The sequence below is a fragment of the Electrona antarctica genome, assembly GCF_951216825.1.
Source record: "Electrona antarctica genome assembly, chromosome: 9".
Taxonomy (NCBI): domain Eukaryota; kingdom Metazoa; phylum Chordata; class Actinopteri; order Myctophiformes; family Myctophidae; genus Electrona; species Electrona antarctica.
Window position 1 is genome coordinate 10,072,390 of NC_136790.1, and position 21,664 is coordinate 10,094,053.

General features: G+C 42.2%; 2 protein-coding genes across 3 annotated transcripts; one reads left to right on the plus strand and one right to left on the minus strand.

Moving 5' to 3' along the window:
- Positions 1 to 2,901: 2,901 nt before the first annotated feature.
- On the plus strand, positions 2,902 to 6,849 carry cep15 (centrosomal protein 15). 2 transcript variants are annotated; one of them, XM_079509556.1, is made up of 4 exons: positions 2,902 to 3,048; positions 4,447 to 4,570; positions 4,983 to 5,051; positions 6,195 to 6,849. In XM_079509556.1, exons 1-4 carry the CDS (start codon positions 2,999 to 3,001, stop codon positions 6,369 to 6,371), a joined length of 420 nt encoding a protein of 139 aa, XP_079365682.1. In that variant the 5' UTR covers positions 2,902 to 2,998; the 3' UTR covers positions 6,372 to 6,849. The 2 variants fall into 2 exon arrangements, with proteins under 2 accessions (XP_079365682.1, XP_079365683.1); XM_079509557.1 differs by having other exon boundaries at positions 2,987 to 3,048; positions 4,452 to 4,570.
- Positions 6,850 to 13,942: 7,093 nt separating this feature from the next.
- fezf2 (FEZ family zinc finger 2) lies at positions 13,943 to 17,175 on the minus strand (the record flags this gene model as incomplete). The annotated part of the gene is made up of 4 exons (XM_079509548.1): positions 13,943 to 14,572; positions 15,571 to 15,703; positions 15,870 to 16,004; positions 16,369 to 17,175. The coding sequence occupies 4 exons, from the start codon at positions 17,173 to 17,175 to the stop codon at positions 14,301 to 14,303; spliced, it is 1,347 nt and encodes a 448-aa protein (XP_079365674.1). The 3' UTR covers positions 13,943 to 14,300.
- Between the last annotated feature and the right edge of the window lie 4,489 nt (positions 17,176 to 21,664).

Genomic DNA, 21,664 nt, shown 5'->3' on the forward strand with positions numbered 1-21,664 from the left:
ATCCAAGGCGCTTTACATAGATTGTGCATTACATTCACCCATTCACACACACATTCATACACCGATTGCGGCGGAAGCCATGCAAGGCACCAACCAGCACATCGGGAGCAATTTGGGGTTCAGTGTCTTGCCCAAGGACACTTCGACATGTAGACAGGAGGAGCCGGGATTCGAACCGCCGACCCATGGATCATTGGACGACCTGCTCTACCTCCTGAGCCACAGTCACCCCAGTGTGGATACACATGTGTGTCCACAGGTCACCTAACCGTATGAAGCTTTATGACGAATGATTGGACAAATCTGCAGGCGCATGAGTTCTGCAGTGATATTGGGAACAACAATGGGGCTTTGGGTGGATGTGGAATTCCTTAACAGAGAGGATGGAAGTTCACAATACAGATTTTAATCCTACTGTATTGGTCCCTACAGTGAGTCTATGGCTACTTGCACCAATGGTTGATTTTTGAGGGGCCTATGCCCAGCTTTGTGTGTTTGTGTGTACCCCATAGTGATGATTTGATTGACTGAGCACCCCATAGCGATGATTTGATTGGCTGAGCAAAGTACATATTGAGGATAAAAAGTGAGGACAGAAAAGTGAGGACGTAAATTGTGATTGGCCGGAATGAGATGATGATGATAAGAGCGCCCCTCACTTCACACGGGTGTGATTTCTATCTTTAAGAGCAGGTTTTCTGTTTTCTAGGTTTTCAACTGGTGGTCTGCGGACCACTGGCCTTCCGGCTTCCGCAGATGGTCCCTAAACATGCATTCAGTAATGTAGAAAAGTAATGTTGTTCTTTCAACTTTTTTTTTTCATCAATGATATTATCTAGTTTTATTTTTGGGAGAATTTAGACCACAACCGTTGGTAATGTGTGATGTAAGGATAGTGAATTAAAGAGAATGATCATTATCCAAGCCTCCTCAAATATGACTATTTGAGGAGGCTTGTGCTTTATGTAACTCCAAAAGTACATCAAGCTATACAACACAAGAGGATCAGCTCATTAAGATCCATATAGACACTGTCAAGAGGCTAATGTATGAAACACAGCCCCTTGTGAAGTTTGGTAAGAATCCCCAGACTTTTTGAGTGGTGCAACCACTCCCTTACGGAGCTATGTGTGTGGGTGGCTGGGTGGCTGGGTGGGTCTGAGCACGAAAACAGCATGGTTGTTTTTCACCACCTGTGCGCAACCTAACACACACACAAACACACACGCACATATTAACTGTATATATGATGATTTTGGGTGTGCCAGTCAGAGACGAAATGTTTTTATAATCGTCATGGGGGCCGCTTCAATGCCTGATCTGCATGTGTACAAGGGGACAGGCAACGCGGTCCACCCCCCACCGCCCCGGACAGTGAGGAAAAAAGAGGTGTTAAGGTGCCAGACTTGGATGGTTAGAGCGGCGCGATTACATACAAAGTCAAGACAAGACAAGACGATAATTGCGCGAACGGGCGCGGCGCGACCTAGTGCGGTACAAACGGGACGAAGCGAGGCGAATATATAATTCAGGTCCAATTCCTCATGGGGGCCGAGACCCCTGGTCCAATTCCTCATGGGGGCTGTGGCCCCCTGGCCCCCACAGACTCTACGTCACTGGTGCCAGTACAGTACAGTGACAGTACAGTACAGTGGTAGAGGGTACAGTAGAGGCCTGCCGTTTGGAATTTGGGGAATACTGTATCACAAAACGACAATGACTTCTTGCAGGGCAATAAATAAATGGTAAATGGTGCATTTATATAGTGCTTTTATCCAAGGCACTTTACAGAGATTGTGCATTACATTCACCCATTCACACACCGATGCCGGAGGAAACCATGCAAGGCACCAACCTGCACATCGGGAGCAATTAGGGGTTCAGAGTCTTGCTCAAGGACACTTCGACAGTAACTCTGGGGGAGCCTGGGTTCGAACTGGGAACCTTGCGGTTTCCATCCGGTCGCTCTACCCCTGAGCCACTGCCAGGGCGATACTCTTTTGCATATTTGGTGCTAAATCACCAATTCCATTAAGCCTGCATGTAAAATAAAACACTGCCTCATTCATTTTATATGAAAATATAGGCCTACTATTCTCAAATACAAATCATTTAACATTACAGTAAATTATTTAAAATGGTAGGCAACAGGCCAGTGCTACACACTCACAGTCACAGAGAGAGAAACTATAAAAGTTAACTGAGTCTGTGAATATTGCAACACCCAGCGTTGCAATAATACAACATATTTTAATTAATTAATTAAGTAGTTAATTCATTTAAACAAAATCTGTTATTTTTCCACCTAAACGTCATCATTGATGTTCATTGCAATGCCACTGGTCATGATATTTGCATATAAATACCACCCACAGAGGCTGAAATTCCGAAGGGAGTAAACCATAGATAGAGCAGTAAACGGTACGAAGCCGCCATCTAGTGGTGATGTCCTAGCACCGTGATCTCAACTCTCAAGAACATAATAGGTCTACATAAGCCTACACAAATAAATATATACGTAAATAAAAATATATAATTTTTGATGTTAACTTTATATTAATACATCATCATTAATACAATTTGAATTTTTGTGAATGATTATTGTCATGTTCTCGTGGAGTGAACGCAAGGGGCACCATAGTCCTTTTCCACTAGTATGTGTGTTATACTGAAATTGGTAACGTATCCAATTTGTCTGACATTTCACAAAGTCCCAACGGTCGCTTGCTTGCTGAAAAGGAAATGGCATGCTCGTTTGGAGTAGTTACAAAACCTTCTGTCACAAATAATAAAGCTGTTATTTCACCCATAGAAACGCCAAACGATCAACAAAGCCGTTTGGATTGAAATAATGGCGAGCTCAAGTCATAATATTCGATAGGTCACTCGTTTCGGTGTAACACAACATTCCGTTCCTATGGATACCGTCAAAGCTTGATAGAGGAAGTGACTGACTGTTTATTATTAGTACGGCGCACTGGGCACAGGCCACTACACGATGTCTGCCATCGCCGATGAAGTTGAACTAAGCAAGAAACATGAAGAAATGTGAGCTGTGCATCTCGTTTTCAAAACAAACTCATTCATTTGACAAACCTTGTATGTATCGTGCCTGTGAATGTCGTTTGTATATGCTAATGTTACGCTACTGAGTACTGACGTTGGCCAGTCGACGTGCCACGTACGTATTTTGATTGATTGATTGATTGGTTGATTGATTGATTGAAGTATTTATTAACAGTTTGGAGAATTACAGTACATTGCAAGCACAACTCAATACAAACACTGTTAACTGTGGACGACACCATAAAGCATTACACTTGTTTACAATAGGGTCCACCCACCCTTTTCCTGTGTAGGCTACTTACCCAATAGAGCGTCGCAGTCCCGCCTCCTACCCTGGACCAGGAAATGAAACCCAATGCATTTTTCCCATAGACATTTCTTAAAGTATTTATTTAAAGACGGTTACGCCGCGGACAAAGCCAACTCGAGTCGTGACAACTCATGACAACACAAACAATATTTTGGACCAAACAAATAATTACAAAGAAGAAAAACAACAAAAAAAGTGTTGTAATCTGCCGTTTTTTTCTTCTTTCTAATTATTTGTTTGGTCCAAAATATTGTTTGTGTTGTCATGAGTTGTCACGACTCGAGTTGGCTTTGTCCGCGGCGTAACCGTCTTTAAATAAATACTTTAAGAAATGTCTATGAGGAAAATGCATTGGGTTTCATTTCCTGGTCCAGGGTAGGAGGCGGGACTGCGACACTCTATAACTGCTGCGACTTGAGAACAGCTCTTACAGGGTACTAAAATAATTAGTAAGAAGAAATACAAAACAAACAGTGTTGTACCCTGCCTTTTTGGTGGAAATGAATGGCGAATGTATACTTCTGGGCCACTCGCCGTTCTGAAAGGGGGCGGGACTGCGACACTCTATAAATTGTCCATTCATTGTCAATGAGAATTTAATCCTTTAGTCCTTTGTGTAGGACAAAAATAGACACTTCTTCTCCTTCGTGTTTTATTGCGGTTGGCATCCAAATAGTTGCATTACCTTACCGCCCCCTTCTGATCCGTGTGTGGATCAGACAAACTAAAACGTATTATAATATATAACTTAAAAATAGACACTATGCCCAATGGGAATTTAATCTTATGTGTATAGTACCTCCAAGGCGGCCATGGGGGCACAGCTCCTCCCTGTGGCCGCCAGGTGGCGCTCTGGTCGTAATTGATCCCTGGGGCAAAGGAAGTGCGAAAAACAGCAAAGAGACCTCTGCTCTGCTGAGTAGGCACGGGGGTCCACGGGAGTCCCCGCGGACCACCAGAGCTCCTGACACAGAACCTCCAGGGCTGAGGGTGGTTGCTCGGCTGCCCGACCCGTCAGAAGGTTCAGGTTCAGGTTTTGAAAGCGCTCTACGGTTCTGTGCTGCGTCCAGTTTAGGGAGAAGAGCAGTGCTCCTGGGACTGATGCAAAGCCGAATTGAACAGCAGAACAGCAACAGGAGTCAGCACTTGTTTGAAAGCCAAGCCGCCCAAGAGAGGAACGGCACGCTCCTAGAGGTACCTCTTGTGATTATAAATCAGATTTATTGTCACATCACAGGTTTACAGGTGTAAAAGTGCCCCTCCTATAAACAGCTTTTGTCCCCACACGTCTCAAGATTTGCCATTGACAATGAAAGGGGAATTCATGTTAAATGTCCGCTAAATCTTGTCCCCACACGTCTCAAGATTTGCCATTGACAATGAACAGAGAAATTAGGTCATATGTAAACGGGAAAATCAGCTAACCAATCACAGGCAACAGGCATTCTGATTGGCCAGTATGAGATGATGCATGATGATGTACGATGATAAGAGCGCCCCTCACTTCACACATGTGTGATTTGTATTAAGCTCTCTGCTCACTGGCTGCTGTAATAATCGTGTTTAGTGGGGATCAATACAGCTTTATCTTATCTGCCTACAACAGGATATGCAGAAGCTAGAGGAGCGGCTCAATAGAAGGCAACTGCCACATCCAGATATCCTGGCATTGGAGGTGAGGTGCATGCATCCACACCAAAATAAACGTATTTGATTCTTGTCATTTTGAATTTCTTCTCGATCTTTCAACTTCATCAGTCTTCACTGAATCCTTATCCATCCTTAGAAAAATGAAATACAAATAGAAAATATATTTTTTAAGAAATCCACTAACCAGTACACCAACATGCTGAGTAGCCTACATACCTTTACAGCAATCTGCAATTATGATTAATACATGACAATACCACAAAACACATGGGTCAGGATGGTGGGTTATCTATATGGAAACAGAGATAAAAGCATAGCGGCAACATGTCAAGAATAGGCCCACTGGTGCCCTGGCGGGGACTGCCAGACATCCCGTTAGTCAGATCTGTGTGGCCGGTTAAGACTCACCCATGCTGCGGGTTAAAAATCACCTGTGGCTCCCGACATATGTGGCGATTTAAAATGAATCTGTGTTGCGGGTTAAAAATCACCTGTGGCTTCCTGTGTTGTTATGGTTAAATACATTTTAAAATATCTTTAAAATGTAAATTTCTGCTAAGCAGCAAGTTATATATACTTTGACTAATTTGATTTACAGTAGGACAAATATACGCGCCTGCAAAGAAGAAACGGAACGGAACTGGACAGCATAGTTTGTTTGGTATTCAATAATAAAAGTTCCAAGCTAATAATGAATGCTGCTTCACTACATTGTTTGATCTGATTACCGTGCTATTGGGAAACACCACCCACGCTGCAAGTTGCAGCCGTGCGCAAGCTTCATTTTCCATCCACCAGCTGTTTAAAAACCAGGAAGTGACTCCTGCTCTGAGCTGCATCTTGCATCTTTGTGACGCGACAGTCTGGATGCAGGTTATGGAATGATTGAGAGCAGAGTGAATGGGCTGGACCTGTGAAAATGAGTGACAGACAGAGAGTAGAGAGCAGAGGGGAGAAAAACAGAGAAACATCCACCTACAATAAGTCCCCCATAGCAATACATGTAACACCTCCCACCCAAGACACAAACAAAATTGTGAGTACAAAACAAAAATCTTACAGACTACGAGAGAGTGTCTGCGACTGCCAGTCACCTATATGTGTCTGATCGATAATGTGGACATTGAGTGAGTCAGCATTTAAACACTTCTATTAATTTTCCCTCCAGATGAGATACTGGACATCTGTGGAGGAATCCATCCCTGACTGGGAGCAGTTCCTCCTGGGGAAGGGCCCCCACCCTACTGATCCGCCCGGGCCATGTCCTAGGAGAGCCAAACAGAGGGCTAGTGCAGACCCAGATCACAGTTTGCCTCCTCGGCCAAAGGCGAAGCCTGTTAAATAACTGTATGAATGGATGGCAGCTGTTGGTATGTTGTTAAATAACTGAATTATAGCAACTAATGATAGCTATGGCAGTGGTTCTCAACCTTTTCAGGCCGCACTCCCTCAAAATAATCACATTTGAACTGGGGACCCCCCACCCTGATAAGTACTACGAGTTGAGACATTTTCATTACATTACATTTAGTTTGACTCGGTTCCATACCCCCCCCCCCCCCCACACACACACACCCCACCCCATCATGATGTCAGAGAGAGTGGGAAAAAATGCTTTTGTGGAATGAAATGTCTCAGGTCCATTTGTACTGTACTATGTACTGCTGGCCACAAGAGGGAGCTAGTTTCATAGCTTAAATAGAAAGAAAATGACTTCCATTATGAACTGTGTATTTTAGGATCAGGAACTTCACTGATCACATTTGTTTGTATTTATTGACTATTTATATGGTGATTTTGTATATAAATAGTGATTTTTTTTATTTCATCTGGTTGTCTTGTGTGTCACATACTGTGTAAACTATATTTAAATACTGTAGGCTAATAGATACTGTACATAATTCCACTGTACATAATTCCATGTTGGACCTCTCGGGTTGTTTACATTGCACATCTGTCCAGAATCTCCGGATCATCGTTGATTTCATATTATTTGCACATGACACTGTACTGTAAGGTACATTGTTGCACACTGTTTATAATGCTGTGGCTATAAATCACCTTGGATTATTACATTTTGCACTGCACCGTAAAACTTTGAACCGTAAACCTGTCTTTTTAAGATATTGTAAATCAGTTAGGTCTACAGTACTAATCATAGATTCATAAGAAACTATTCAATTATTTCACAATTTTTCATATTTGTAAAGTAATCATATGTCATGTCAATGTCATATTCCTATGTATAATTAGCATAATTGTGTTTCACACCCATTGATAATTCCTTCGGGTTATTCTTTTGCAATTCTGCTCTCTTCAAAAGCCAATTAATTTGGCCTCTTTATTGTGCTCTCCTTTGCACTTGATCTTGCCGTATAGCTAATGCATTAGACAGGTTAAAATTATTGGCCCTAGCCATTGGGGCACGGTCGCACACATATCTCAAACCTTTGTGTAGAGAGTGTGGAGAGCCCTCTTTTGTATCCGAGCTACAATAAAGTTGTCCCTTCTCTATTACATAAAAGGCTGCCATAAGGATTTCTGTGTCCTGTGTTCGTTACACAAAAGACTTAACACAAGGACCTCTGTGTCCACTGAAATTGCTTTGTATTGTCCCTTTATTTAAGAATAGCTGGAGGTCAACCAGTTGGCATATGCTCATAATGCTCCATAGAAATGGGCATCCAATGAACATCTTCAGCTCCTTTAGGCTGTGAGGGGAAGTAATGGAAAGGGGAGATCAGTAGGGAGCTTAATATGATTGGAAAACACCATGAAATCCTCAGTATTTATTTAGTGTTACGGGTTCATTTGGTTACATTTGCGCACTTTACCGTAACTTTGATAATGGAAAAATAATTGCTCAAAATATCTATAATCTTCTCAAGTACATGGCAATCAGATCATGAGATGGAGTAAAGAATAATCCTAATGTTTGTGTTAGCACATAACAAGTTTGTAACAAGGCAGAGTAGTTTTGTGTAGGTGTAAGCAAATTAAAAGAATTCTAATTTCATGACGTAAAATCGTAAATAATAAACTAAAGTGTTATATTAGTCTGTGGCACATAATCTTGTAAATAATAATAATAATGATGATAATAATGTATTATATGTAATGCATGTGTGAGTTGTCCAAATGTGCTTGTGGTTTTGCATGTATTGTGAACGGTATACTTTGAATACAATGGTACTGGAGGCCTCTGTCGTTTGCTATTTGTAAAATGTATAAGCTTTTCCCTATGACATTCATGGCATTACAAAGTGGTCACTCACAAAGTGGTCCCACATGTTAATTGGCTGATATAATATGAGCTCTTGGTTGGACATTGTAAGCAGACATGGGCAGTAGTGACAGTGTGTGCATAATGAGAGTGTGCACGGGGACAGGGTGTATTAGCATGCTCTGGTGAACGCCAGGTTCTCACCATTTTGTGGATGGATGAAAAAACACAACGAAACCTTCCACCTGCTTGCTGACTGTCAACATGGAAACCCTGCCACCCCTCATCTGTCCACAGAACACACACATATACCGCACACACTCTCCCACCGCCCCCCTCCCCCCTTTCCATCTCTCTATCCATGCCAGAGATGGATCCCCTTGCTTTAGCCTAATTGTAGTGATCAAACTTGTGGCGGGCTGACACGGAGTGGCGGCTTGACAAACGCAATCATCCGGATGGCCGGGGTTGAAGTGGCCATGGTTGGCAGCTGCCCGGGCTCCTCAGCTGGGGCCCGGGCACCCAGCCCCCGGGGTCAACCAGCCACCAGTCACCACTGGCTGGACTGGCCTGGACTGAGGGATGGTGGCTGTGGTGATGAACGGTTTAGAGGAAGGAGGGCATTATGGTTCTGGTTGTGGAAGAAGCTGTATGGGGAGGGCTGTGTGCGGAGGTCAAAAGCAAGATGTGGGGGTTGGCATTGGGGTATGCATGCAATCGCAGGCGAGAGGACATATTATGGGACGAGGTGAGGTAGAAGTGAATTCTCTAAAATGGTTTCGAGGAACACGTTCTGGAGCCCTTTCCAAATGACATGCTCTGCATTATGTATTGTAATGCCGAGGGGCCCTGAGGTGGATTAGCCACGGACACCACAGTCTGTCCCCCCTGATGGTCCCAGTGGCTGGTGGGTGGAGGCTGAAGGGGCACCAGACCTCACTTAACTCTCTGCCTGAATTAAACAGCAACAAGCCCTCAGACACCTGGTTCCCAAGCCCCGAGCCCGCAGTCTCAGCAGGGTTTTACCACTCAACCAAAGTCCCTTCTTCACCCTAATGGCAGATACATTTGGAGCCATATGATTATGCAATGTGGCCTGGCTATTGAGAGCCAATTGAGAGCCCTGTCAGATAATTGGCTGAGCCCAAAGCCTATATGGTTAACTGCTGTCTCCAATTGATTGGATAATGTGTAATTGCATGTTGCATTTCAGTCAATCATAGGCGCTGGTTCTAATGTGGCCAGAAAAGACAATATATAGGACAATATGTTTGTCATGCTGCATTCTGCTTTATTTATTTTGATTTATTTTGTATATATATATTATTTTAAAAATGCTATACACAAATATGTGACAACTAATATTTTCACATAATCAACACACATTTGTTTGTTTTAGCTTATAATGTGTTTTCACATTAGTAAAGTTTTACATGTTTGCCTGTTGTATGGCTTGTCAAACAGCCCTATGATCAAGTGGTATTTCTCTCATTTGTCCTTTGATCATGGCATGTCACCTCTACTTAAGTGCCTTGGCTAGGAGCTCTTTGTCTTTGCCTACACATGGGCCATGACTGTTGTCCCATGTCATGTTGTTCCAGATTAAATTGAACGTTTCATCTTGTACACTAAAAGGAAGGAACATTGGCCTTAAGGGAGCCTCGTGCCACTTGCCGTCAACTGCAAGTTTCAAGTATAGCATTTCCTATCAAATTGTCATTGGTTTCCTTGTGTCAATATAATGTTAGCCTATGCCTCAATGCACTGCACAGGGCCACCCCACCTTCCTTCCAAATAATAGGTTTTGGGTGCACACACCTTTGCAGTTCTAGGATATGTTTAAATTGAAAAGGTTTGCTGGTAGTGTGAAATTTGTTGTCAAGCTTGATTTGAATATACCTAAGCTATTGAACAAATACCCTGTGGGGATGTTTGTGCTTGGTGAATGCACTTAAATCCCTGTAGGCCTATTGATCTAGCTTCTGTGGATGTCTTTTTTTTATTCTTGCCTGGTAAGTCAGAGTCTGTAGCACTCAATATTGATAGATGAGAAACTGTGAGGGTGTGTGTGAATTTTGTGTCTGCCTGTTACTTGCGCCTTTTGTTGATATTGATTCTTCCCTTGGCAAGAAGCTGTCGACTGCACCTGGAAATGCTGCCTAAATCAGTGTACAATCTCCACACCAAACATTGAATTCAGACCTTTATATTAAACACACACACACACACACACACACACACACACACACACACACACATTTAAAATTCTTTTTGGAAATGAAATTACTTTAGTTATCTCTAGAGATTTCTGTAGCATTTCAAATGCTCATCTATTAGTGAACCAGATTTGTAAGTTTGCAGGAGTTCATTCTAAGGGGGTCTTTTAATTGTGTGAACGCACAGAGCGGTACAGCAGAAGTGGACATTTCCCAGCAGGGCCAAGTCAGGTCAAAAGGATTAGCAGTGCCACCGGACATCCCCAAATTAACTGATCCTAGCCAACAATGAAGCACTGGTGTAATTCCACTAGAATAGGACTCAATGCAGCTAGTCTGTGATGGAGAAAACCACTCATTTGTTTGCAACTGCAGGAGCTGGTTAAATTGATATTGATTTGTTCACATTTGCTATGTTAGCTATTCAACTGTTGACTTTTTTACGGTTTGGCTTGACCATGTCAGATGGAGCACTGAGAAGGAACCAGTCTATGTTCTGTACAGACACGAACTGCAAATGGATTGTATGGAAGAGGAGAGTTTGGAGGTCAGGGTCTCCTCTCCTTAAAGATGGAGACTAAGAGAGAAGGTGATGAGCGGACAGAGGGGGTTTCATCAGGCTGCGTGGCCCCGAGCAGTTAGGACGAGCGAGCGGGCAGACTGAGCGATAGATGGATGGATGGATGGATGGACGGACAGACAGACAGGTTGTGAATAGAGGTCAGAGTGGAGACTGACAACAGATCGGTGATGAGAGCTCTCGCCCTGCTCGGTTCCCACCAGAAGCATGTAGCCCAGCACCCAACACACCTCCCAGTCACAAAGCACCTTCTTCCAGCCAATGTGCCCTTGAGATGCCAAGGCGCATACAAGGAAGAGGGGTCCAAGCATACACTCTACGTGTGTGCGTGTGTGTGCGTGCGTGCGGCTTGTGTGAGTGAGATGTTTAGAGACATCAGATTAACATTAGCCTATTCAGAGTTTGGATTATTAGGCTATAGCTATTCAATTTGAATCCCCACGAACACACAAGGATTTGGTAAAGAACAAATATAGGCCTATATGTAACATTATTGAAACTGTTGCTTAAACAACATGCTTTAAGACAAGTTTTAACCATCACATTCTTTACATTTTCTTTCCCCCCAAAGCTTCTGTTCATACAGGCTATACTATAGTTACATCGTTAAGAACTAATACTGTTCCAATAAGGTCCACCGTCCAAGCGGCCTGCGCGTGCCTCCAACCGCGAAATAAATCGCTTTCCAAAATGATGGTGCAGCCGGGGAGGCTTTAATTGGAATTTCATGTGTGCTAAACTGCGGGGGGAAAACTTGAGGCGGCTAACATTTGGTAGATTTAATTGGTCCTTTTCTCTCCTAGCTCTGCACTTATGAAACGCCGAAGCAACCCCCCCTAATCTGCCATTTATAATCAATGGAATTGGCCACACAAAAGTACGCTTCTTCTTTTCTTCCTGTCTCCGCCGAGCCCTTTTGTGGTCCGTCAATGCCTCAATCTTGGGTGATCCTGGTCGCGGAGATGTACTCGATTGTTGACAGATGATTAACGCGCTCTCGTCCCTGTAATCTCTCCTCGCTGCATCACGTGTGCGCAGCGGTAATGAGCTCCGTTGTCAATTAACGTGTTTCTAGAAACGAAGCCAGTTGCTCAGACGTCTGAAAGGCAAAGTGCAGAGAAAAGGGCAACCCCGGCCCTGCCTTTAGCTTGTTTACTAGGCCAACATTCTTTTCTGCTGCCACTGCACAAGGACACTCGAGGAGGTGCACAGACGGGCCTCGTGTGTTGTAGTCAGATGAGTTTCACTACAAACATGTCTTTTGAGAGACTGGGACTAGTCACTAGGCTACTATATTAAACTCTCTCTCTCTCTCTCTCTCTCTCTCTCTCTGCTCAGTTTAATACATGGTCCTCTGCTCTGTCGATTTTGGATCTGAATTTATATGTAACCTGAATAATGTGATGATGTGGTTGATTTAGTTGATGTGCTTGCTTATTTGTTTGTTTGTTTGTTTGTTTGTTTATTTATTTATTTATTTATTTATGTATTTATGTATTTATGTATTTATGTATTTATGTATTTATTTATGTATTTATGTATGTATGTATGTATTTATTTATTTATTTGTTTGTTTGTTTGTTTGTTTGTTTAGGCCTATGTACTGATATAGGCAATCCAATAATCACATCATCCATGCATGATGGATGGACGTGTGAGAGCCGGGGCGCTCTTATCATCATGACGTAAAATATACACTATGACGTAAAATTGTTCATTCATTGTCAATGGGAATTTAATATTTGTGTAGGACAAAGTTTGTACACATAGACTACACCAAACGCTGGACATAGTCCTCAAAAACAGTATGCACGTTGTTAACTTGAAATAGTTATTTCTTTTGAGGCTTAGGTCTATGAGTTCATGAGCCATTATAAACAACTATCTCACAGAATTGAGTGTTAGGCCTTTGTAAGTCTCCTCCCATTTGAATAGTGTGGTTTTAATGAAACATGTGAGCGGTTCGGTTCATTTGTATAGTCTATACCCAGGGGGCAAAGGGAATTGTACTAGTGGTGTTAGCATGGTTTCCCATGCAAGGTTTGGCGCGGCTGCTTGTGCTTAATCACTAATTGCGGCGTGTAGCCTAATGGAAAGACCGACATTTGGAAGCACGCGTCCGTCTCTCATCAGAATGTGTGTAAGGATAATATTGTTCCAGGATGCCCGTGTACAGAATCCGTTCAGGTTGATTAAAACGAGACAGATGATGGGGAGCGCTGGGTGATGTGGTCCAAGTGCTCCATTATCTCTCATTGTGATGAACGCGACGTGATGCGCCCAGGCTCCCCCTCGAGGGCGTTTAGCTGATTAATGTAATTCGCTTTCAAGAGTCCATGTTACCTCTGATCATTTGTGCCATTACACAGAAGTCAAGTGTAATGTTGCATTAGCACGATCGTGTCTGTCAATAAGTGTCGAAGCAAAAGGTGTCTGCATAACACACAGTGTGTCTTGAATCTGGACATCTTTCTTAAAGCCTATTTTATTTAAAATATATATAAAAAACAATGCATTTAAAAACCGTACGAAATATGGTAATGTATAGGAAAAAATAATGTGATCCTTAATACAATAGGCCTATGTAATTGAACTGTGTTTACGGATACATCTTTTTGCACTCAGAAATTTTATAATTAGGCTACATGGCGATTGGATTTTGCAGTGTGCATTAAATAAATGGGGAAAAAACGGACAAAAATGACCACCATGTGCACCATGGTGTGCACATTATATTAATGTACATGCATTCATATTTCAATATAACTATACACCCCTCTCCTTAAAGCCATGCTGACATGTTGAAAAGTATCAGAGTAGCCCGTCTCTCTCTCTCTCTCTCTCTCTCTCTCATAATAAGTAACATTACATGTTTGTATTCTTTCCGTTTTATTTGCAAAAATGAATTCAGCAGATCGAAACAGTCCACACATTCAGTTTTAGCTATGCTATATACATATAACTTAGATATGTACACATTAACAATTTCTGAGAAATGTACGAAAATGTCCCCACATTGATTAAATAACATTTTATTTATCCTATTATTTACAATTGCATTTTCACACATCACGGAATAATGTTATATTATATTCTTGTCTGAGCTATAGGGCATGTAGCCTAGGCTATACAAATATCTTAAATAGGCAGATGGAAACAGGCCGGTCTCTTTTCATGCGTTTTAAATAGTTATGCAACCGGTGCTCCCCCGTTGAAATATGACCAGTGCATGAAACAAAATAATACAACGTTGGCTCAACTTTTGAGTTCTCTGCATGGAGCCCCGGCACCGGCTGCAGATGATGGCGCGGAGTTATTATTGCTGTCGTGCAGCTTGCGGATGTGCTTTTTCAGGTCAAAGTTCCTGCAGAATCCCTTCCCGCAGATCCCGCAGGTGAAGGGCTTCTTGTCATTGTGCGTGTGCATGTGGAAGGTGAGGTTGTAGACCTGGTGGAAGGCCTTGTTGCAGATGGAGCACTTGTACTGCTTCTCCCCGCTGTGCGTCAATTTGTGGTTCTTGTAGTTCCCTGAAACGGAGCAGAAACGAATGACGGAGTTAAAAAAAAAAGGGCACTCGACCACATCATTTGACTGAATGTCATGGTTTCAATATAGGGACATACGTGTTTATGTCTCACTGCCCAAACGAAATCAAGAACAAATGCAACAAAACTATATGAGCATCGAGTTATGGCCCTGTTAATAATGGCACATGAAAGAGGCCCTGTGTTTCGACACAAGGTCACAAGTTCACTGTTAAGTTATATTCAACAATCGTCCCCCAGCCTTCATTAATCGGGAGTTATCTGCATCGAAGTCAAGAAGTTGTCAAACTTTGTCAAAATCAAACGCAAGTAAAAACTGATGTTCAAGTCGGCTAAGGTCTGCTAACTGACCCATAGCAAATGCCACAGTCTTGTAGGCAGAGTTAGTGAGTGTAAAGTGACATGTCCCATTTCCATTGATCGCTTCAAGCTCACGAGTGGGCCTCCCTACTAAGCGGACATGCCTTTTTGTGTAGTGACAGTGACATAGATAACATATTCAATAACATATGATGTGGTAATTAATACACCATTTTTGGCATACAAAGACCTCTGTCGAATTGTAACACTTTTGTGTAGCCTATAGATTCGCCTTGAATTTATGTCCAAAACAACCACACTAGAGAAAAGGAGGAGGGGGAAAAAGCATTTGTTTATAAAAATAGCAAAGAAACAATAAGTCATCCTATGCAACATGCCATTTGTAGCATAATTATGTTGCCAAGGCCTATTTTGCACGCATATGTGTTACAATATATAGGCTATACAATTATCAATTTCAGGCTTCAATTTAATCAAAACACAAAACTTAACGAAACCAAATTTACAAAAGCAATGGCCTATAGCATATATACTCATCATCAATGGGCTAATCTAATGCACCAGCTGCAGCTGCACATAAACACAGGACAGTTGCATTAGCCTATATTGCATAAAAACACAACGTTAAAAATGAACGGTTAGTTAATACTAAATTGTACCTTTCTGATGGAAACCTTTCCCACAGAATTCACAGACGAACGGTTTGTAGCCAGCATGGATCCGTATGTGAGTATTCAACGTTGAACTTCTGTTGAAGGCCTTCCCACACTGGTTGCATTTATGGGGTTTTTCCTGGTACAACAAAAATACAAAAACAGGCATTATTATATATGCATGCATATATAGGATACAGGCCTGCGTTTATATATATATATATATATATATATATATATATATATATATATATATATATAGTATAATTATATGAAGTATACATTAGATATGAAGTGTTCTATACCTGTGTATGGATGATTTTGTGTCTGCAAAGCGTGCTCGCCTGGCGGAATCCTTTCCCACACACTTTGCACACGAAGGGCCTCGCTCCAGTGTGCACTGGCATGTGTCGTGTCAGATTATAATGAGCATTGAACACCTGCAGAGCGAGAACAAATATGTAAATTATGATGAGGAACGCTTGCAAAGACCCCGTTTTCAAAGCATCGCAAGTTCTTAATATTTTCAACAGTGTAGCCGATACCACAGTTATTTCGATCATTAATTGGATCCACACAGGATTTATTTTCTCGTTATTGATGTGGGTTAAATTTATTTGATTAATTAAGAATTAAAAGACATTCATTTTATGAAAACTGTAAACAATATTTTCAAATGGCTATACTAATGGAAATCTTTTTTCTTTTCTTTTTTTTCACAGAAACATTTTCCACATATTGCTTAATGACTCAAGCACAGAAGCCTATAGTTCTTAGGCATAAAATCTTAAAATAAATGCATACCTTTCCACACACTTCACATGTAAAGTTTTTGGGCTTTCCGTCTTGGGCAGCGCCGGTGCTGAGTTTGCTATGAGCTTTAACGCCGTTTTTCTCCGAGGTCAGGCCGTGGTTCTCCTTGACTATCTGGTCCAGTTGACCGGGCAGATGTTCCTTGTGGGGGTATTGAGGCGTGGGGAACTTGTCGACCGGCGCGGCCCCGCTGCTCAGCTTGGCGTTTTCCAGCAGCAAAAGTTTGTGGTGCGCCGCAAGAGACGCCTGCGCCTGCGAAGTGGCCAACGCCGACGAGAACAACTGTCCAGTCAGCAACTCCGACTGCTGGTAGGCAGAGTCCAGGTAGTTGAGATAGTACAGGGAGCCACCGGTGGGCATCGCCATGGCCTGATGGATGACTTGGGGTTTTATCACCCTGTTCCCCGGGCCCGGCAACAGATGATGCTTCAAGACCGCGTCCGCTTTGCAGCACATCCCGCAGTTCACTTTGCACGCCGCCGCGGCGGAAGAAGAGCCGCAAAAAGTCCCCCTGAAATTAGCTTTCCACAGCTCCGAATAGTTCATGAGCGCCTTGGCCTGGAGGTCGTAGCTGAACGGCTGCAGCGGGATCATGCAGGGGAGAGGCGAGCAGAGACCGAGCAACTTCTCCGCGCCTCGCCGCTCCTGATCCGCGCCTCCCTTCGGCTCCGAGGTCTTGGACATGATCCGGTCTATGGAGAAGGCCAGGGTCTTTGGGGCGGCGGATGGCCCGTTCCTACCAACACCGTCCAGTCGGGGGCAAGCCATCACCTTTTCCAGAGGAAGAGAACTGGCCATGCTTCTGTCTATGGAGCGAACTTGGTGTGAGCAGCCAAGCACCAAGCCAGCCAGCCGCTTCGTAGCCTGCTATACTGCCTGCCTCCTCAGCTGCGAGAAAACACAAGGACAGACACATCAGTTTAATAAGCACCTTGCTATCACAGTGTCACGCATTTGCATTCAAATGACCATCCTCCGCAACAATAGCATCCAGGGGGTACCAGATTAATGCTCATTAACTAGTACACACAAAATTAACAGGACATTTCAGAGCTCGTTAGGAAGGAAGGATGGCTGAGGAGGAGGGGGGGGAAACAGGACAAAAACATTCTCTTATTCAGCGCACCGGTCCCCGAATAATGTGGATTGGAAAAGTTTACAGCGAGAGACTCAGTCAGTGTTGGAGTTTACCTTTTAGCGGCGACAGATGGATTGGAAGATAGCAGCGTTGACTGCTCTCTGTCACATTTTGGTAGCGACCGCCCTCATCAGCGCCAGATCACTGTCTCCTGACATCAGAGGACTAAAACTCTTTAACATGGGTGACAAGGACACGAGATCATCAGAGTTCCCATGCATGATGCGTGCATGCCCGTGTTGGTCCTTATAGTTATATATACACCGGAGTGGTGTGGTTGTTGCTGCAATAATCTGATGGCCAAAACCCAAAATAAAAATACCCTACCCTAATAGCCTAAATCGTGCAGGGATTATTTAAATTTTGTTTATCGAATTCAAGTACCTACAATTTCAGTTTTTGTTATTGTAAACCGACTACGATTGTATATGCTAAATGTATTTATTATTATTATTATTATTATTATTATTATTATTATTATTATTATTATTATTATTATTATTATTATTATTATTATTATTATTATTATTATTATGGGCTAAATAGCCATATTATACTTCTACGAATTATTTGTTACGCTCAATTAGAACTGAAGTGCAATGTTTTTAGATATTTAGTTGGTTGAAAACATCACATGTCTTTTCAACCCCCATTCTTAATTTGAGCTGCCTGCCATTTAGCATTTAGCTTTTTTTTGTGCGCTTTCGATCCTTTTTTTACAGGTTTTGCTTGGCTCACACAACAATGTTCTTGGGGCCTTTTGCTTTTGACAAGTCTCATTTTTTATTGAAAGTTCCTAATCCTCGGAGATGGGATAGCTTTTCCATGCTGGCTTATACTTACTATTTGTATAATCGAGAGCGTCCAATTTCCACCTGTTTAAGAGCAGATTGTGAGAGCAGAACCTCCCTTGGATCCTATTAAACGTTGTTCCTCCTTCGCCTATTCACAAGAACCAATTTTCCAGAGCGATTCAAGGCTCGGCTCAGCACAGAAAAAACAAGCTCTTTCACTTTTAGCCACTAAAGCACTGCGTGAACCTGGTTTTGTGTGTTTCTGAAATAGAAGGACGGATTAAAGGGGTAAAAAGAAAAGACTTAGCCTGGCCAGAGGTAGGCTCCATGCCGACAAATGAAAAGAACCCCCTTTTTTAAATAGCATAAAGGTTTGCTGGAATCTACAGTTTTGTGCTTGCTACAATGACCAGTCACCCTCTCAACTATTTTTCACATGGGACGGTGTTGATTCATGTGTTTGCACTGCTTTTCAGGCGATTTAGTAACTGAAACCTAACAAATTATAAGGGAAATGAAATGGTTCATATATATATATATATATATATATATATATATATATATATATATATATATATATATATATTGGACAAAATCGACTTATTTGTCTTAAAATGCCTGGGAATGTAAACTTAAATATAATATATGCAAGTGGAATAAATTATTCTCATCACCATGCATTAATTGCATCAAATATAGCCTATGCGAAACTATTCTATAGTCTATTCTACATTATACAATAGCTATATGCTTCTATAAGGTTATAATATACATAATATACCGTATGCCATTTTATTCTAAACGGGTATGCTGGATTACCTGGCTATACACCTGCTGGTCAGTGCAGACGCAGAAGGAATAAATACCCATTGTTCTAATGCCACACGTATGTAAATGAGGGTACTCTAATTTGAGTGTATTCAGGCACAATTATTTCCTCATCTACACAATAAACATTGATCTATTGCTGGGTGGGACCCTTCCCCTCCATTCAGTGCTGCTAACAGCAATTAGCTCATCGTTGAATATATTCATGTCTCCTGCAGGTATGCGTGAGCATTCCAGTTTTTTATTATTATTATTTTTCTTTTTTTTCTTTCTTTTTCTTAACAGACATGCAATTTGTATTTATTGGTAACAGGTCAGGTCGCCCCAATTCCATCTCGCCCCAGATTTTTTCCGCCGACCTCACGCCGACAGCTCGGTGCGGTTCTTGTATTCTTTATTTTGTTTTACTGAGAATAAGGTTAGAAATAAGTTTAGGGTTAGGCATAGTTTGACTGGGGTTAAGTTTAGGAATAGGGTTAGGTTTAGGCATCGTTTTACTGAGGTTGAGGTTAGGAATAAAGTCAGGTTTAACCGTTTAAGCATAATTTACTTAGATTACTTTAGGAATACCAGGCCGCGCTGTTCCGCCGGCTGTAGGCTACGCCCGGGGCGAGTTGGTAAAGGGGCGAGCAGTCTCGTATTCTATTTATTTATATGTAGCCTATAGGCCTATATTTATTTTTTGAGGGGCGCTAGCCCCTCCTATATGTCCAGCTTTGAGGGTCTGTGTTTGAAGGCAAGTATACTGTTCTGTGTAAACACAAACATTGAAGACAAATTTGTGATTGGCCAGAATGAGATGATGACATGCCCCTCCAAAAATGTTTGTGTACTGTAAACACAAACATTGTGTAAACAAGCATTGAAGACAAGTGTGTAAACACAAACATTGAAGACAGAAGTGAGATCACAAATTGTGATTGCCCATGAATGAGATGATGTATGATGACGTATGATGATAAGAGCGCCCCTCACTTCACACGGGTGTGATTTTTATATTATGTCAGGTGCATGATATCCATAATAGTCTCCAACCATTTACTGGAAGTGATGATATAGCTCAGAATTTGATATCAGGTTGAGGCACCATGCATGTTGAACATGATTAGTTTAATTAAATCTTTATTTCAGACCCAGGGAGATATCACAATTATACAACACAGCAAAATGCATATATCCCCACATTGCTCAGTTTCTGACCAATCATGTGCACCTGCACAGTCTAGATGAGAACCGGACCTGACCCAACTGTGTGCAGGGTCCGTTATGACAGTGAGGATGTCATTACAGCACAGCAGAACAGGTGGGTATATACCCCTATTACACTAAACATCTGGCTTGCACTGCATGGAGCTTCTTGGAGCTCTCTAGCCTTGAAACCAGATGAATCTGCCACAGGAAAAAAAAAGTCTCTGGGGAGATGTCTATATCTACGCAGTCTGGCCATGCCAGGTGTTAGGAACTGTTCAAGTCTAGGGGTTTTACTGCCCGTAACATGTATGAAAGAACAACACGGCTCATAAAAGAGTATCTGCTTTAATGCTCAATTCACAGAATAAATACAAAGTGGCTTAGTGCATGATAAGAATGGCTCTGTGAGGCCAGAATTATGGAATGACTTATGGGATGACCAAACGACACAACCTAACACACAGACAAATGGAACTACAACTAAACCTGACATGAAACACATAAGCAGTCGGCTGGAGGGAAGGCCACACGCTGGAGTGTTCCCACACCACACGCAGCAGTGTTCCCACCCCGAAGTCCAGGCAGAGAGTGAGCTTTATAGTCCAGGTAGCGAGGCCTGAGCTGCCACGGGACCAATCTGAGGGCTGATCAGGCTCCAAGCCAGGCCCTCCTCAGGACGGCAACACATTAGGGACACAATGCTCAGCACCTGCAGGGGACAGAAGCAACAACCATGTACCAGGCAACATAATAGGTGCTCCTCTTATAACCTAGTACCTGCTAAACAAGCCTACTAATAAATATATATAGATATGATAGCATCAGCTCTATATATATACTTATCACCATTAATCAAACATAACAAAGCCAACGGCTGTTACGCCAGGCTAGCAGCAGCCTCATGCAGTAATTCTATAGGTCTAGGTGAGTCGTCTGATGCTGCCTTGTCTGTAGCGACACCAAAGGTGGGCATGCAGTATACACAGTAGCTTGCATGAGGGTGCATGAGTCATTTGTGTGCAGCAAATATTTGCCTAAAGATGCATCACTTTACCCTGTTTATTACTGTTTTGGTTGCCTATGTTTTACAATACTATCTTTGTATACCAAATATTAAAATGTAAATAAAGTGACACCTTGAAAAAACATTGGTTTTGGGTGAACATTCTTTCTATGAGCCCCAGATCCTTACAACCCTTTCGGTTTTATTTTAGCCCTATCCAAAGTTCTTCACAACATATACAGCCAGTGGAGTGAAAGTGTGAGCATCCAAAGCTTGGACTCCAAGCATCCTTGGAATTTTGCAGAAATGAGAAATGGACATACATGGTGACAT

Coding starts and splice junctions, on each gene's coding strand:
- cep15 (XM_079509556.1), top strand. CDS start 2,999: ATGTCTGCCATCGCCGATGAAGTTGAACTAAGCAAGAAACATGAAGAA. Junction 3,049..4,446: donor AGCAAGAAACATGAAGAAAT/GTGAGCTGTGCA, acceptor TGCTGCGTCCAG/TTTAGGGAGAAGAGCAGTGC. Junction 4,571..4,982: donor GGAACGGCACGCTCCTAGAG/GTACCTCTTGTG, acceptor TGCCTACAACAG/GATATGCAGAAGCTAGAGGA.